Genomic DNA, 16,673 nt, shown 5'->3' with positions numbered 1-16,673 from the left:
CGTGCTAATGTCTCTAAATTCTTTATTATGTTTAATTTTTGAGCAGATATTTCCAAGAGTAATCACTTCAACAGCAGTAGTTATGAAAAACAGATGGATAACTGTGGCTATTCAAAAGTCCTCTGACACACTTCAATGCCTCAGTTCTTTAAGAAAGCACTGCACTAATCCGTGGTTCAAAAATTACAGTCACAATTACAGAAAGATACAGAGGAGGGTACTGCTTGCTGAAAAAACATTCGCTGACAAAATAATACGTAATGCTGAAAATTAACGGAAAGTAGTATGGTATGTCATAAAACACAAAACTGGAAAAAGAACGTAAGTGTAACAACATACAGATCGAAGATGGAAGTAGAGAAATTTTCATTTTCAGAACCTGCCAATTCCTAAGGATTTTCTAATTCTCTGGTACTGCAGAGAAGTTGCAACAAAATAATCCTAATGTGTAGCACCTGCAATGAATAATGCAGAAAGCACAATGGTGTTTCCCACAACAGAACTTGAAGTCAGGAAGATAATGAGCAAAAATAAGAAGTCAGTAGGCATAAATAAGGTTCCAGTATCTGTTCTGAAGAGACACATAGACAGCATACAAAACCCATTAGCAAACATAATAAATGAGTCCTTTCAATCTAAATGTTTATATGAATAATATGCCCTCTAGTATTACAGGTAAGTCTAAAATATTTCTGTTTGCTGTTGACACTAGCTTGGTAGTACATGATGTTCTGTGTAACATTGGCTCTGTTTAAATAGTGCAGTTCATGATAAGTTCATGGCTTGTAGAAAATAAACTAATGCTAAATTACAGTAAGGCTCAGTTTTTAGAGTTTCTAACACACAATTCAACAAAACCTGACTTTTTAATTTTACAGAATGGGCATATGATTAGTGAAACTGAACAGTTCAAATTTCTAGGTGTTCAATTAGATAGTGAATTGTCATGGAAAGCCCACATTCACGATCTCATTCAAAGACTTAGCACTGCCATTTTTAACTATTCTAATGGTACCTGAAGTAAGTGATCATTCGACACAAGAATTAGTCTGCTTTGCTTATTTTCATTCACTTATGTCATATGGTATTATATTTTGGGGTAACTCTTCCCATTCTCAAAGGATATTTTTGGCTCAGGAATGAGGAGTTCGAGCAGTAAGTGGTGTAAGTTGTGTACGTTTGCGAACCTCTTGTCAACCCCTGTTCACCCGTTTGGGTATTCTAACAATGGCCTCTCAATATACATATTCTTTACTGTTGTTTGTTGTTAACAATATCAGCTTATTTCCAAGAATCAGCAGCTTTCACTCATTTAATACTACGCAGAAATCCAATCTGCATTTGGATCGCACTTGATTGATTGAGAGGGGTTATGCGACCAAACGGCAAGGTCATCAGTCCCGCAAATCCGAAGTTAGTCACAGAAGGAAGAGGGTCCGCTAAAAGTGGATGGATAGAGTCAAGGGAGTCAAATTATAAAATAATAAACATTAAACACACACAGTAAAAGGCATAAAAGGTGAGACCAAATCTAAAAACTGGAAGAAAGGGGCAGTCATGAGGTCAAACACCAAGAAGATCGCACTTACTTAATTCTTGTGCAGAAAGGTGTGCAGTATACTGCTGCAACCATTTTCAATAAACTACCACAAGAGTTCGAAAATCTCAGCAGTGATCCATGCACTTTCAAATCAAAACTGAAGAGTTTTCTCATGGGTCACTCCTCCTATTCTGCCGATTCCTATGTAATATTGTTGACTGTATTTAGTTAAACTTATGGCTTGACTTTTTTTTGGGGGTTCATAAACATTTTATCTTATCTGTTATTACTTCTATCTTGTAATTTCATGTACTGACATGTTCCATGACCTTGGAGATTTGCTCCTCAATTTGGTCCTATGGAACTGTGTTTGTAAGTAAGTAAATAAATAAATGAAAGAAGTATGTATGAGTCGTGCCCATGTTGTTACCTGCATGGCAGACATTTCATATTGGTGTCTGACCACACGGCATTGACAAGGCTTCTCCATTTGAAAGAATTCACTAGCAGTCTCACAAGATGGTGAATTTTAACCCAAAGTACTACACATCCAAGGAAGAAATGTGTAATGCAGATGGGCCAAGTCAAACAGTACAGGCATGACGATTTAGCCAATAAATAGTAGGTGGTACAGAATAGTGATCCTGACTGTCAGCAGCGTGCTTCACTGTATACCAACAACCACAATTGTGGAGAACTACTGGCAGTAGACCCAGGAAAAGAATGTGGAACAGTGTGCAAGGAATGAATTGATCATAAAATTGAGTAGGCTACTAAAAAAGTTTACATTAGAAAACAGTGCACGTCATTCAAGCTGTGACGGTCGTACAAAGTAGTAGTGTAGGATAGGACAACAAAGAAAATGCTGAGTAATTACGTGAACCACAAGTACAAAAACTGGGATGACCTGTTGGCATTGTAGTAGCCAGTCATGAATCTAAAATCCACAAAAGTAAGGGGCTCTTGCTATATAAAGTGGTACATGGAAAACAAATGCCCTTCCTCTGTGTATTTTAGAAATCTTCATCAGCAGAAACTATTTCTTCAGTACATGCCTTTACCAAAGAATTGGAAGTCATCTGAAAGAAAGTTAACAGTGCTAACAACAGGAAGGCACAGGAGCAAGAGGTACTGCCCCCTATAGGCTCCCACAACTGCCTTATCATTCATCCCTCACAGTCACACATTTAAAAATGAATACATTGCAGGCCTAAAAGGAACCATGTTATCAGGTTAGAGGACTTGCAACTGTCATGATCGAGTATGGTTACCACTGATGGTGCTCAATACATACTGAGGTGACATAAGTCATGGGACAGTGATATGCACATATGCAGATGCCATAGTATCGCATACACTAGGTATGAAAGACCAGTGCATTGGCAGAGCTGTCATCTGTATTCAGGCGATTTATGTGAAAAAGTTCCTAATGTGATTATGTCCACAGAATGGGAATTAACAGATTTCGAACATGGAATGGTTGTTGGAGCTAGATGTATGGGACATGTAATTTCAAAATTGTTAGGGAATTCAATATTCTGAGATCCACAGCATCAAGAGTGCACCGAGAATACCAAATTTCAGGAATAACCTCTAACCATGGACAACACAGTGGCCAATGGCTTTCACTTATTGACCAAGACCAGTAACATATGTATACAATTGTCAGTGCTAACAGACAAGCAACACTGCATGACGTAATTGCTGAAATCAATGTGGGATGTATGATGGATGTATCCATTAAGACTGTGTGGCATAATTTGGTGTTTATGGGTTACAGCAGAAGGCTACCATTGCTATTGCCTTTGCGAATAGCGTAACATCGCCTGCAGCGCTTCTCCAGGGCTCGAGACCATATCAGTTGCATCCTAGATGTCTGGAAAACCATGGCTGGTCAGATGAGTCCCACTTTTCAGTTTGTAAGAGCTGATGGTAGTGTTCAAGTGTGATGCAGACCCAATGAAGCCATGGGTCCAAGTTGTCAACACGGCACTGGACAAGTTGGTGGTGGCTCCATAATGGTGTGGGCTGTGCTTAATGGAATGAATTGCATCTTTTGTCTACCTGAACCAACTGAGACTTCATGTTCCCAAATGATGATGGAATTTTTGTGGATGACAACATGCCGTATCACCGGGTCACAGTATTTGTGATTGGTCTGAAGAACATTCTGAACAATTCAAGTGAATTATTTGGCCACCCAGACCACTTGGCATGAATCTCATCCAACATTAATGGAACATCAACGAGAGGTCAGGTCATGCATAAAATCCTGTGTTGGCAACACTTTCACAATTATGGATAGGTATTGCTCACACACACACACACACACACACACACACACACACACACACACACTTTGTTAGCATGATGCCTAATTTAGTGGCCCTTGTCATTTCATTTTCAACACCATATAATGAGTGCACAGGCAAGCTTAATGTCTTATCAATGTGGAAGTTAGCTCGGGAGTATCTGCTCCACACAGTCTAAGACAAGTATGTGCAATCTTTGCTGACCTGCATGCCTTGTTCACATACACGACAACAGCGCTCCTAGCACATTAAGTCAAAACTATAGCGCCCGTGACTTCAATGGTTACGGGTAACACATTGATATGAATGGCACCCCTTTTCCACCAACAAATTATGTTCCAAAACAAGCATTTTTGAGAGTACTTTTGTGTATGTTCACCAAATCTTCAGATGTTTGCATTTATTTACATGTCATTAACATTGTCTCTTTACTTACGATGTTTTACAACAACTGTCTTAAAAATGTCCATTGTATAATTCTGCAACACCATTAATAAAGAAATAATGTTCACAACACAAATGAATGTAAAAAGATGGCATGACAGGCATCTTGAAATGTCATGGAGGAAAAATAAATGAGTGAACTGACAACAGATAATTAGTTTGTTCAACAAATTATAGACCCTGCTGCTGTTAATCAAATTGGCACAGTTTGCAAGCAGTTAGTAATTTTCATGCCATTGTTGCCTACTAGCAACATTTGCAATGTATCAATGTGTAGTGCAGATGTAGGCTGCATGCAATAAATAACGTATGTGCATTTTAAGCACCGTTCCAGAGGTGGAAATACTTCTCGCCCCAGCCCTTTCAGGTAGTAAGTTTTCTCCCACTCTACGCACACACATTAGCACAAGGGTCATAGCTTCATTGTTAGACTGGAAACATGTTTCTCTTTGTTGTTCAAATCCAGGATTGGTGAAATGGCATTGTGTATGCATGGAATAAGCAAACCTTTCACTGGTTTTTGTCATGAGCCGCAAGCCTAAAGCAAGCCAAGTGTCGGCGAAAATACACAAAAATATGTCCCTGGTGCAGTACATTACGAGGGCCTCACACTCTCTCTCCCTGAACCTCTTTGCTGGGCTGGGCTGCACTGAAACCAATGGCAGCCAGATTGTCCACAGAGGTCTAACAATCCTTCCTGCAACTGCTACAGCAGTGCAAACTGTTATTTAATAAACCTCACACTACTCACCCCAAAAGGGAAGACCATGAAATTTATGACTGTACAACAGTTCTTGCAAGTTTGCTAAAATGACTAACCCCATCAATCTTGAACTGTAACTCCCCAGTCTAACTAGTACCATCCACATATGAGTATTGACCTTCAGTGGTGCCCTGGAAGCACTGATACTGATATTGTCATTAAACTTTTGCTAATACAAATACTTCAATTCGTTCACACTGATATAAAACATTTTTATCAATTAAAAAATATTATCTGTCCTTCTGAGCATTGTACAATAAGTATTTTGATATTACCAAAAATTACATTTATTATTGTTTTTTAGCTAGAGTGGTAAACTTTAAACAAAATGTATCTAAAATAAAATTAAATCTGACATATTTACCAAATGGTCCCAAGCGATAATTGATACTGACAAACACTACTCCACGGTCCATCAGAAATTCGGGACCATAATAATTTGAGGTTCCTGCTCCTGATGACCAACTTCCTCCATGTATCCACACCATAACAGGTAACTTTGATTCATGTTCCTGGACTGAAATCTTTGAAACAGAACAGTGAATAATCAACATTAAATTGCAGTTCATATATTAAGTATAAAACCCCTTTAAATGTGAAAAAGAATTATTTATCAATTGAATGTCTGTGAAAGAAACATTTCTTAGTTGCTCAGAAACTATTTTATGATTATAATGTGCCACGATGAATATGGGTGTAATTTAAATGAGTGTGTGTGTGTGTTAGTGCCAAATGAAGTAACAACTGCTGTGTATTATGCAAGAATGAGGAAATGGCTCTTAGTATTAGATGACTGACATGGGGAACACAGGAAACCTCAACAGTTATTATCTTTTGAGCTAAAGCATGTGCTCTCTGCTCTGTTCTGTGGTCACTGTCCACCGAAAGATCCCATATCATGAGGATAGCACACTAGTTCTGGTCGATGGCATCCTTTGCTTTAAGTAAGGTATCACTTCTCACTTCATTGGCTACATCTCGTATATATTGCAAAATAGTTCTTGGAGAATGCTAAATCTCTTGTGTAATCACTGTTATGTACTCAGCACCAATGCTAATTGATACTTATTGAAGACTACAAACTGCTCTCCACTGACAATGCTGAAGGGCCATAGATACAACACACATCAGCACGCACTTTTCACTCATTGTGTCTTTATCGCTCTTCAAAACTGTGGTGAATGTCAAATGTACGATAATTTTGCAGTTACGTTTTGTATGCTCACATTGTTTCCCCCTTGTATATGAGTGATGATTCAGATCACACTTTTTCATGTAGAATGTAACTCACAGAACCACAAGTATCCCCTACAGCCACTATCTGGAACCAAAAATAGCATTTACGTACATTTGTTCTGAAACTGTTTCACTGCGGAAAATCGTAACACGGTCCCTGACTTCAGCCGTCGCACGGACGCCAAAATGGAAAATATTGAAATAAACGATATCGGAATTGAAAAACAACTGCTATCACTTAGTAGCGGAAAAGCATCCGGACCAGACGAGATACCCTTAAGATTCTACAGTGATTATGCTAAAGAACTTGCCCCCTTTCTATCAGCAATTTATCGTAGATCGCTGGAAGAACGTAAAGTACCTAGTGACTGGAAGAAAGCGCAGGTCGTTCCCATTTTCAAGAAGGGTCATAAATCAGATGCGAATAATTATAGGCCTATTTCGCTTACGTCAATCTGTTGTAGAATAATGGAACATGTTTTGTGTTCTCGTATTATGACGTTCTTAGATAATACAAATCTCCTTCATCATAACCAACATGGATTCCGCAAACAGAGATCATGTGAAACTCAGCTCGCCCTATTTGCCCAAGAAATTCACAGTGCCGTAGACACTGGCGAGCAGATTGATGTCGTATTCCTGGACTTCAGGAAGGCATTTGATACGGTTCCGCACTTACGTTTAGTGAAAAAAATACGAGCTTACGGAATATCGGACCAGGTTTGTGATTGGATTCAGGATTTCCTAGAAGAAAGAACACAACATGTCATTCTTAACGGTTCAAAATCTGCAGATGTAGAGGTAATTTCGGGAGTACCGCAGGGAAGCGTGATAGGACCTTTATTGTTTACAATATACATAAATGACTTAGTTGACAACATCGGTAGCTCCGTGAGGCTATTTGCAGATGACACGGTTGTCTACAAGAAAGTAGCAACATCAGAAGACTCGTACGTACTCCAGGAGGACCTGCAGAGGATTAATGCATGGTGCGACAGCTGGCAGCTTTCCCTAAACGTAGATAAATGTAATATAATGCGCATACATAGGGGCAGAAATCCATTCCAGTACGATTATGCCATAGGTGGTAAATCATTGGAAGCGGTAACGACCGTAAAATACTTAGGAGTTACTATCCGGAGCGATCTGAAGTGGAATGATCACATAAAACAAATAGTGGGAAAAGCAGGCGCCAGGTTGAGATTCATAGGAAGAATTCTAAGAAAATGTGACTCATCGATGAAAGAAGTAGCTTACAAAACGCTTGTTCGTCCGATTCTTGAGTATTGCTCATCAGTATGGGACCCTTACCAGGTTGGATTAATAGAAGAGATAGACATGATCCAGCGAAAAGCAGCGCGATTCGTCATGGGGACATTTAGTCAGCGCGAGAGCGTTACGGAGATGCTGAACAAGCTCCAGTGGCGGACACTTCAAGAAAGGCGTTACGCAATACGGAGAGGTTTATTATCGAAATTACGAGAGAGCACATTCCGGGAAGAGATGGGCAATATATTACTACCGCCCACATATATCTCGCGTAATGATCACAACGAAAAGATCCGAGAAATTAGAGCAAATACAGAGACTTACAAGCAGTCGTTCTTCCCACGCACAATTCGTGAATGGAACAGGGAAGGGGGGATCAGATAGTGGTACAATAAGTACCCTCCGCCACACACCGTAAGGTGGCTCGCGGAGTATAGATGTAGATGTAGATGTAGATTTGTTCTGTCACAAAGCACCTATACCTTTTTCTTAGCTCTTTAACACAATGAATGATTCTTATTTACTTATTTATTTATTTTGAAACTAGAGACCAAGAAGACAGCAGAAACAATAAATATTAAGTTCATTAGACCTACCCCCATGAACCATGGACCTTGCCGTTGGTGGGGAGGCTTGCGTGCCTCAGCGATACAGATGGCCGTACCGTAGGTGCAACCACAATGGAGGGGTATCTGTTGAGAGGCCAGACAAACATGTGGTTCCTGAAGAGGGGCAGCAGCCTTTTCAGTAGTTGCAGGGGCAACAGTCTGGATGATTGACTGATCTGGCCTTGCAACACTAACCAAAATGGCCTTGCTGTGCTGGTACTGCGAACAGCTGAAAGCAAGGGGAAACTACAGCCGTAATTTTTTCCGAGGACATGCAGCTTTACTGTATGGTTAAATGATGATGGCGTCCTCTTGGGTAAAATATTCCGAAGGTAAAATAGTCCCCCATTCGGATATCCAGGCGGGGACTACTCAAGAGGACGTCGTTATGAGGAGAAAGAAAACTGGCGTTCTACAGATCGGAGCATGGAATGTCAGATCCCTCAATTGGGTAGGTAGGTTAGAAAATTTAAAAAGGGAAATGGATAGGTTGAAGGCAGATATAGTGGGAATTAGTGAAGTTCGGTGGCAGGAGGAACAAGACTTTTGGTCAGGTGAATACAGGGTTATAAATAAAAAATCAAATAGGGGTAATGCAGCAGTAGGTTTAATAATGAATAAAAAAATAGGAGTGCGGGTAAGCTACTACCAACAGCATAGTGAACGCATTATTGTGGCCAAGATAGACACGAAGCCCATGCCTACTATGGTAGTACAAGTTTATATGCCAACTAGCTCTGCAGATGATGAAGAAATAGATGAAATGTATAATGAGATAAAAGAAATTATTTAGGTAGTGAAGGGAGACGAAAATTTAATAGTCATGGGTGACTGGAATTCGAGAGTAGGAAAAGGGAGAGAAGGAAACATAGTGGGTGAATATGGACTGGGGAAGAGAAATGAAAGAGGAAGCCGTGTGGTAGAATTTTGCACAGAGCATAACTTAATCATAGCTAACACTTGGTTCAAGAATCATAAAAGAAGGTTCTATACATGGAAGAATCCTGGAGATACTAGCAGGTATCAGATAGATTATATGATGGTAAGACAGAGATTTAGGAACCAGGTTTTAAATTGTAAGACATTTCCAGGGGCAGATGTGGACTCTGACCACAATCTGTTGGTTATGAACTGTAGATTAAAACTGAAGAAACTGCAAAAAGGGGGGAATTTAAGGAGATGGGACCTGGATAAACTGAAAGAACCAGAGGTTGTACAGAGTTTCAGGCAGAGCATAAGGGAACAATTGACAGGAATGGGGGAAAGAAATACAGTAGAAGAAGAATGGGTAGCTCTGAGGGATGAAGTAGTGAAGGCAGCAGAGGATCAAATAGGTAAAAAGACGAGGGCTAACAGAAATCCTTGGATAACAGAAGAGATATTAAATTTTATTGATGAAAGGAGAAAATATAAAAAGGCAGTAAATGAAGCAGGCAAAAAGAAATAGAAACGTCTCAAAAATGAGATCGACAGGGAGTGCAAAATGGCTAAGCAGGGATGGCTAGAGGACAAATGTAAGGATGTAGAGGCTTATCTCACTAGGGGTAAGATAGATACTGCCTACAGGAAAATTAAATAGACCTTTGGAGAGAAGAGAACCATTTGTATGAATATCAAGAGCTCAGATGGCAACCCAGTTCTAAGCAAAGAAGGGAAGGCAGAAAGGTGGAAGGAGTATATAGAGGGTCCACACAAAGGCGATGTACTTGAGGACAATATTATGGAAATGGAAGAGGATGTAGACAAAGATGAAATGGGAGATATAATATTGCATGGAGAGTTTGACAGAGCACTGAAAGACCTGAGTCGAAACAAGGCCCCGGGAGTAGACAACACTCCATTAAAACTACTGACGGCCTTGGGAGAGCCAGTCCTGGCAAAACTCTACAATCTGGTGAGCAAGATGTATGAGACAGGCGAAATACCCTCAGACTTCAAGAAGAATATAATAATTCCAATGCCAAAGAAAGCAGGTGTTGACAGATGTGAAAATTACCAAACTATCAGTTTAATAAGTCACAGTTGCAAAATACTAACGCGAATTCTTTACTGACGAATGGAAAAACTGGTAGAAGCTGACCTCGGCGAAGACTAGTTTGGATTCCGCAGAAATGTTGGAACACGTGAGGCAATACTGACCTTACGACTTATCTTAGAAGCTAGATTATGGAAAGACAAACCTACATTTCTAGCATTTGTAGACTTAGAGAAAGCTTTTGACAATGTTGACTGGAATACTCTCTTTCAAATACAGGGAGCGAAAGGCTATTTATAATTTGTACAGAAACCAGATGGCAGTTATAAGAGTCGAGGGACATGAAAGGGAAGCAGCGGTTGGGAAGGGAATGAGACAGGGTTGTAGCCTGTCCCCGATGTTATTCAATCTGTATATTGAGCAAGCAGTAAAGGAAACAAAAGAAAAATTCGGAGTAGCTATTAAAGTCCATGGAGAAGAAATAAAAACGTTGAGATTCGCCGATGATATTGTAGTTCTGTCAGAGACAGCAAAGGACTTTGAAGAGCTGTTGAACGGAATGGATAGAGTATTGAAAGGAGGATATAAGATGAACATCAACAAAAGTAAAATGAGGATAATGGAATGTAGTCGAATTAAGTCGGGTGATGCTGAGGGAATTAGATTAGGAAACGAGACGCTTAATGTAGTAAAGGAGTTTTGCTATTTGGGGAGCAAAATAACTGATGATGGCCGAAGTAGAGAGGATATAAAATGTAGACTGGCAATGGCAAGGAAAGCGTTTCTGAAGAAGAGAAATTTGTTAACATCGAGTATAGATTTAAATGTCAGGAAGTCGTTTATGAAAGTATTTGTATGGAGTGTAGCCATGTATGGAAGTGAAACATGTACGATAAATAGTTTGGACAAGAAGAGAATAGAAGCTTTCGAAATGTGGTGCTACAGAAGGATGCTGAAGATTAGATGGGTAGATCACATAACTAATGAGGAGGTATTGAATAGAATTGGGGAGAAGAGGAGATTGTGGCACAATTTGACCAGAAGAAGGGATCAGTTGGTAGGACATGTTCTGAGGCATCAAGGGATCACCAATTTAGTATTGGAGGGCAGCGTGGAGGGTAAAAATCGTAGAGGGAGACCAAGAGATGAATACACTAAGCAGATTCAGAAGGATGTAGGTTGCAGTAAGTACTGGGAGATGAAGAGGCTTGCACAGGGTAGAGTAGCATGCAGAGCTGCATCAAACCAGTCTCAGGACTGAAGACAACAACAACAACAACAACAACAACAACAGACTCACAATGACACCAAGTCAAAATCTGGTGGATAGTTCTTTCAGTAAATAAGAAATATTCAAACTGTTTGATGAAACTGAAGGAACACTTTTCTAATTCTGTTCCCAAAAATTATTTTTTTTTAACTGCAATACATGTTGGTATCCCTGAACCATAGTCCACAACAGCTTTTTGGGTTTATGTGCAACTGAAGCTTATATTACATGGTGAGTGAAAGAAATGGATCAGTTTTTACACCTGCAATCCTCCACTGTTCAGAAACTGAAAGAGGTATGAAAATAAAATTTAAGCACTTATTTCAAATGGTTGTACGGGACACCTCATTCTGTGTGTCATTTCATGTCAAAATTCCTAATAAAATTAAACAGCTACTGGCTAGAAATTATCCGTCTGTGACTACTTCAGCTCAATACCAGTCTGCTAACATTCACAGGATGTCCTCCTACACCATGACATCTCTGTACCAAAAGGCACTCTAGTGTGTAAGAGTCTCACACGTGCAGCAGAAACTCACAGGATTGTTGTGCTTTGTGTCAGTCACTGGCTCCTCATTCCATTACGTCTCGTGGCTGTGAATATCAAACAATGTGGCTGAAAGTAAGTCTGAAGGCTGAGATTATTGGCTCTAAAATTAAGCAAATTGTACTCTGAGTTTTTGCCAATAGATGTTTGCTCTAAGAAGGATGCTTGTGTAAATGAAAGATGTTTATGTTAATGAGTTTGTTAACAAGAGCAATGTGCTGCAAGTGCCACATACATCTTACACACCAGATGGAAGAGTTTTGTCATGGATGACTTTCCCAAGGCGATCAGTAGTTCTCCAGAATGTCCTCCCCTCCCAGGGCCTTACACCCAAACCTCCAAATGTCGGACACTCAGACCTGGACCAAACATTGTATGCTGATAAGACTATCAACCACAACTCAAATTTAGTTCGTACTATGTGCTGTCTTCCAGAAGAACAGGCGTAAACGTTAATTAAAAGTAACGCCAGAACTACCAGAGCATGTGAAAAGCATTTCTGCGAGGTATCTGGTTTCCATACGGGAGTTGGTAGAGCGCTCGATTGGCATCCGCGGTTCAAATCCTACAAACAACTTTTTTTTCCTTTACTGCATTATGTGTGAAAGTGTTATGTGGGACAACATTTTCCTGACATGTAAAAAGGCATTTTGGAGTTTGTAGAAATGTACTTTTGGGAAACAGACGTGACTTGTGATGAAGCAGCTAGTGCGTTTGTAGTCTCACAGAATAAACAGAAACAGTGAGACAAAAGAATAAAGAAACAGTTGCATCACAAGTGTGGAAGTAGTAGAAGTAGTAGTAGTAGTAGTAGTAGTAGTAGTAGTAGTAGTAGTAATAATAATAACAACAATAATAACAATAACAATAAGTGACTGCAGATGGTAGTGCCACATACATTAGCTGTATTATTTCATTTGTGCTTACTACTGTTAGTTTTATTGTGTGTACTACTACTATTACTACTACTCCCACCACCACCACCACCACCACCACCACCACCACCACCACTACTTCCACACATGTGATGCAATTGTTTCTGTATTTTTCTGTTCTGTGAAATTACAAAGGTACTCTATAGATTTACTACTTTCAAATAAATGAATCAAAAGCAGACTGCCAAGAGGACATTGTTGTAAACTCGAAACAGCCCTTTTACATGTCGGGAAAATAATGTTCCATGTAACACTTTCACACACAATACAGTGGGGAAAAAAAATAATTTGCCCTCATTGGGATTTGAACCCCAGTCCCATAAAATGAAAACAAACAAAATGAACCCCCAAATTTTTTGTACAACAATCTACCGCACTACCAACTCACTCACGAAAACAACACACAATTTGGCTCACAGATATGCTTTTTGTGTGCTCTGGTAGTTTTGGTATTACTATGAATCAACTTTTATGCCCATTCTGCTTGGCGACAGAGCATAATACAAACTAAATCGGAGTTTTGGTTGATACTCTATCGACACACAATGTATGGTACAGATCTGAGTGTATGATATCTGGAGGTTTTGATGTTAGGTCTTTCAGTGCAGTCAAATTATTCTTGCATAATATTGCCTTGAAGTTCACCTTCTTTGTACACATCCTCTATGTACTCCTTCCACCTTTCAGCTTTCCCTTCTTTGCTTATGACGAGCTTTTACATCTGTTGTTGTAGTTGTTGTTGTGGTCTTCAGACCTGAGACTGGTTTGGTGCAGCTCTCCATGCTACCCTATCCTGTGCAAGTTTCTTCATCTCCCAGTACCTACCGCAACCTACATCCTTCCGAATCTGCTTAATGTATTCATCTCTTGGTCTCCCTCTACCATTTTTACCCTCCACGCTCCCCTCCAATGCTAAATTTGTGATCCCTTGATGCCTCAGAACATGTCCTACCAACCTGTCCCTTCTTCTCATCAAGTCGTGCCACAAACTCCTCTTCTCCCCAATTCTATTCAATACCTCCTCATTAGTTATGTGATCTACCCATCTAATCTTCAGCATTCTTCTGTAGCACCACATTTTGAAAGCTTCTATTCTCTTCCTGTCCAAACTATTCATCATCCATGTTTCATACTCCATACAAATACTTTCAGAAACGACTTCCTGACATTTAAATCTATACTCGATGTTAAAAAATTTCTCTTCTTCAGAAACGCTTTTCTTGCCATTGCCAGTCTACATTTTATATCTTCTCTACTTCGACCATCATCAGTTATTTTGCTCCCCAAATAGCGAAACTCTTTTACTACTTTAAGCGTCTCGTTTCCTAATCTAGTTCCCTCAGCATCACCCGACTTAATTTGACTACATTCCATTATCCTCGTTTTGCTTTTGTTGATGTTCATCTTATATCCTCCTTTCAAGACACTGTTCATTCCATTCAACTGCTCTTCCAAGTCCTTTGCTGTCTCTGACAGAATTACAATATCATTGGCGAACCTCAACGTTTTTATTTCTTCTCCATGGATTTTAATACCTACTCCAAATTTTTCTTTTGTTTCCTTTACTGCTTGCTCAATATACAGATTGAATAACATTGGGGAGAGGCTACAACCCTGTCTCACTCCCTTCCCAACCACTGCTTCCCTTTCATGCCCCTCGACTCTTATAACTGCCATCTGGTTTCTGTACAAATTGTAAATAGCCTTTCGCTCCCTGTATTTTACCCCTGCCACCTTCAGAATTTGGAAGAGAGTATTCCAGTTAACATTGTCAAAAGCTTTCTCTAAAGTCTACAAAAGCTAGAAACGTAGATTTGCCTTTCCTTAATCTTTCTTCTAAGGTAAGTCGTAAGGTCAGTATTGCCTCACGTGTTCCAATATTTCTACGGAATCCAAACTGATCTTCCCCGATGTCGGCTTCTACCAGTTTTTCCATTCATCTGTAAAGAATTTGTGTTAATATTTTGGATGTGTGACTTATTAAACTGATAGTTCGGTAATTTTCACATCTGTCAACACCTGCTTTCTTTTGCATTGGAATTATTATATTCTTCTTGAAGTCTGAGGGTATTTCGCCTGTCTCATACATCTTGCTCACCAGATGGTAGAGTTTTGTCAGGACTGGCTCTCACAAGGCCGTCAGCAGTTCTAATGGAATGTTGTCTACTCCCGGGGCCTTGTTTCGGCTCAGGTCTTTCAGTGCTCTGTCAAACTCTCCATGCAATATTATATCTCCCATTTCATCTTTGTCTACATCCTCTTCCATTTCCATAATATTGTCCTCAAGTACATCGCCCTTGTGTGGACCCTCTATATACTCCTTCCACCTTTCTGTCTTCCCTTCTTTGCTTAGAACTGGGTTTCCATCTGAGCTCTTGATATTCATACAAGTGGTTCTCTTTTCTCCAAAGGTCTCTCTAATTTTCCTGTAGGCAGTATCTATCTTATCCCTAGTGAGATAAGCCTCTACATCCTTACATTTGTCCTCTAGCCATCCCTGCTTAGCCATTTTGCACTTCCTGTCGATCTCATTTTTGAGACGTTTCTATTTCTTTTTGCCTGCTTCATTTACTGCATTCTTATATTTTCTCCTTTCATCAATTAAATTCAATATTTCTTCTGTTACCCAAGGGTTTCTACCAGCCCTCATCTTTTTACCTATTTGATCCTCTGGTGCCTTCACTATTTCATACCTTAAAGCTACCCATTCCTCTTCTACTGTATTTCTTTCCCCCATTCCTGTCAATTGTTCCCCTATGCTCTCCCTGAAACTCTGTACAACCTCTGGTTCTTTCAGTTTATCCACGTCCCATCTCCTTAAATTTCCACCTTTTTGCAGTTTCTTCAATTTTAATCTGCAGTTCATAACCAATAGATTGTGGTCAGAGTCCACATCTGCCCCTGGAAATGTCTTACAATTTAAAACCTGGTTTCTAAATCTCTGTCTTACCATTATATAATCTATCTGATACCTTTTATTATCTCCGGGATTCTTCCATGTATACAACCTTCTTTTATGATTCTTGAACCAAGTGTTAGCTAGGATTAAGTTATGCTCTGTGCAAAATTCTACCAGACGGCTTCCTCTTTCATCTCTTTTTTTCCATCTAACAAGGGAACCTCTCCATCGCACCCCCCTCAGATTTAGTTATAAGTTGGCACAGTGGATAGGGCTTCAAAAACTGAACACAGATCAATCGAGAAAACAGGAAGAAGTTGTGTGGAACTATGGAAAAATAAGCAAAATATACTACCTGAGTAGTCCATGTGCAACATAGGTAACATCAAGGAGACCTTGAGCTCAGGAGCGCCGTGGTCCCGTGGTTAGCGTGAGCAGCTGCGGAACGAAAGGTCCTTGGTTCAAGTCTTCCCTCGAGTGAGAAATTTTTTTTCTTTATTTTCGCAAAGTTATGATCTGTCAGTTTGTTCATTGACGTCTCTGTTCACTGTAATAAGTTTAGTGTCTGTGTTTTGCGACCGCACCGCAAAACCGTGCGATTAGTAGACGAATGGACGTGCCTCTCCAATGGGAACTGAAAACATTTGATCGCAAGGTCATAGGTCAACCGATTCCTCCACAGGAAAACACGTCTGATATATTCTATACGACACTGGTGACGGCATGTGCGTCACATGACAGGAATATGTTGTCGACCCACCTAACTTGTACACTTGGCGAATGGGTAAAAAGATTCTTCTACCTTGCAAGATTTAGGTTTTCTTGTGGACGTGATAATCATTCCCAAAAACGTGATGAAAACATAAGTTTGTGAC

At 39.8% G+C, this 16,673-nt stretch overlaps 1 protein-coding gene across 2 annotated transcripts in view; it reads right to left on the bottom strand.

Annotated features, from left to right (window-relative positions):
• LOC126475399 (venom carboxylesterase-6-like) overlaps nt 1-16,673 on the bottom strand; it is a 138,794-nt gene that overhangs the window by 72,706 nt on the left and 49,415 nt on the right. For both annotated transcript variants that reach the window (XM_050103233.1, XM_050103234.1), the window contains exon 3: nt 5,424-5,583. In XM_050103233.1, coding sequence (XP_049959190.1) covers nt 5,424-5,583 — 160 coding nt within the window. The remainder of the gene's footprint in view (nt 1-5,423; nt 5,584-16,673) is intronic.

This window comes from Schistocerca serialis, chromosome 4 (genome assembly GCF_023864345.2).
Source record: "Schistocerca serialis cubense isolate TAMUIC-IGC-003099 chromosome 4, iqSchSeri2.2, whole genome shotgun sequence".
In the NCBI taxonomy this organism is placed as follows: domain Eukaryota; kingdom Metazoa; phylum Arthropoda; class Insecta; order Orthoptera; family Acrididae; genus Schistocerca; species Schistocerca serialis.
The sequence above is the reverse complement of the archived record's forward strand: the minus strand, read 5'-3'. Positions and strand labels throughout refer to the sequence as shown.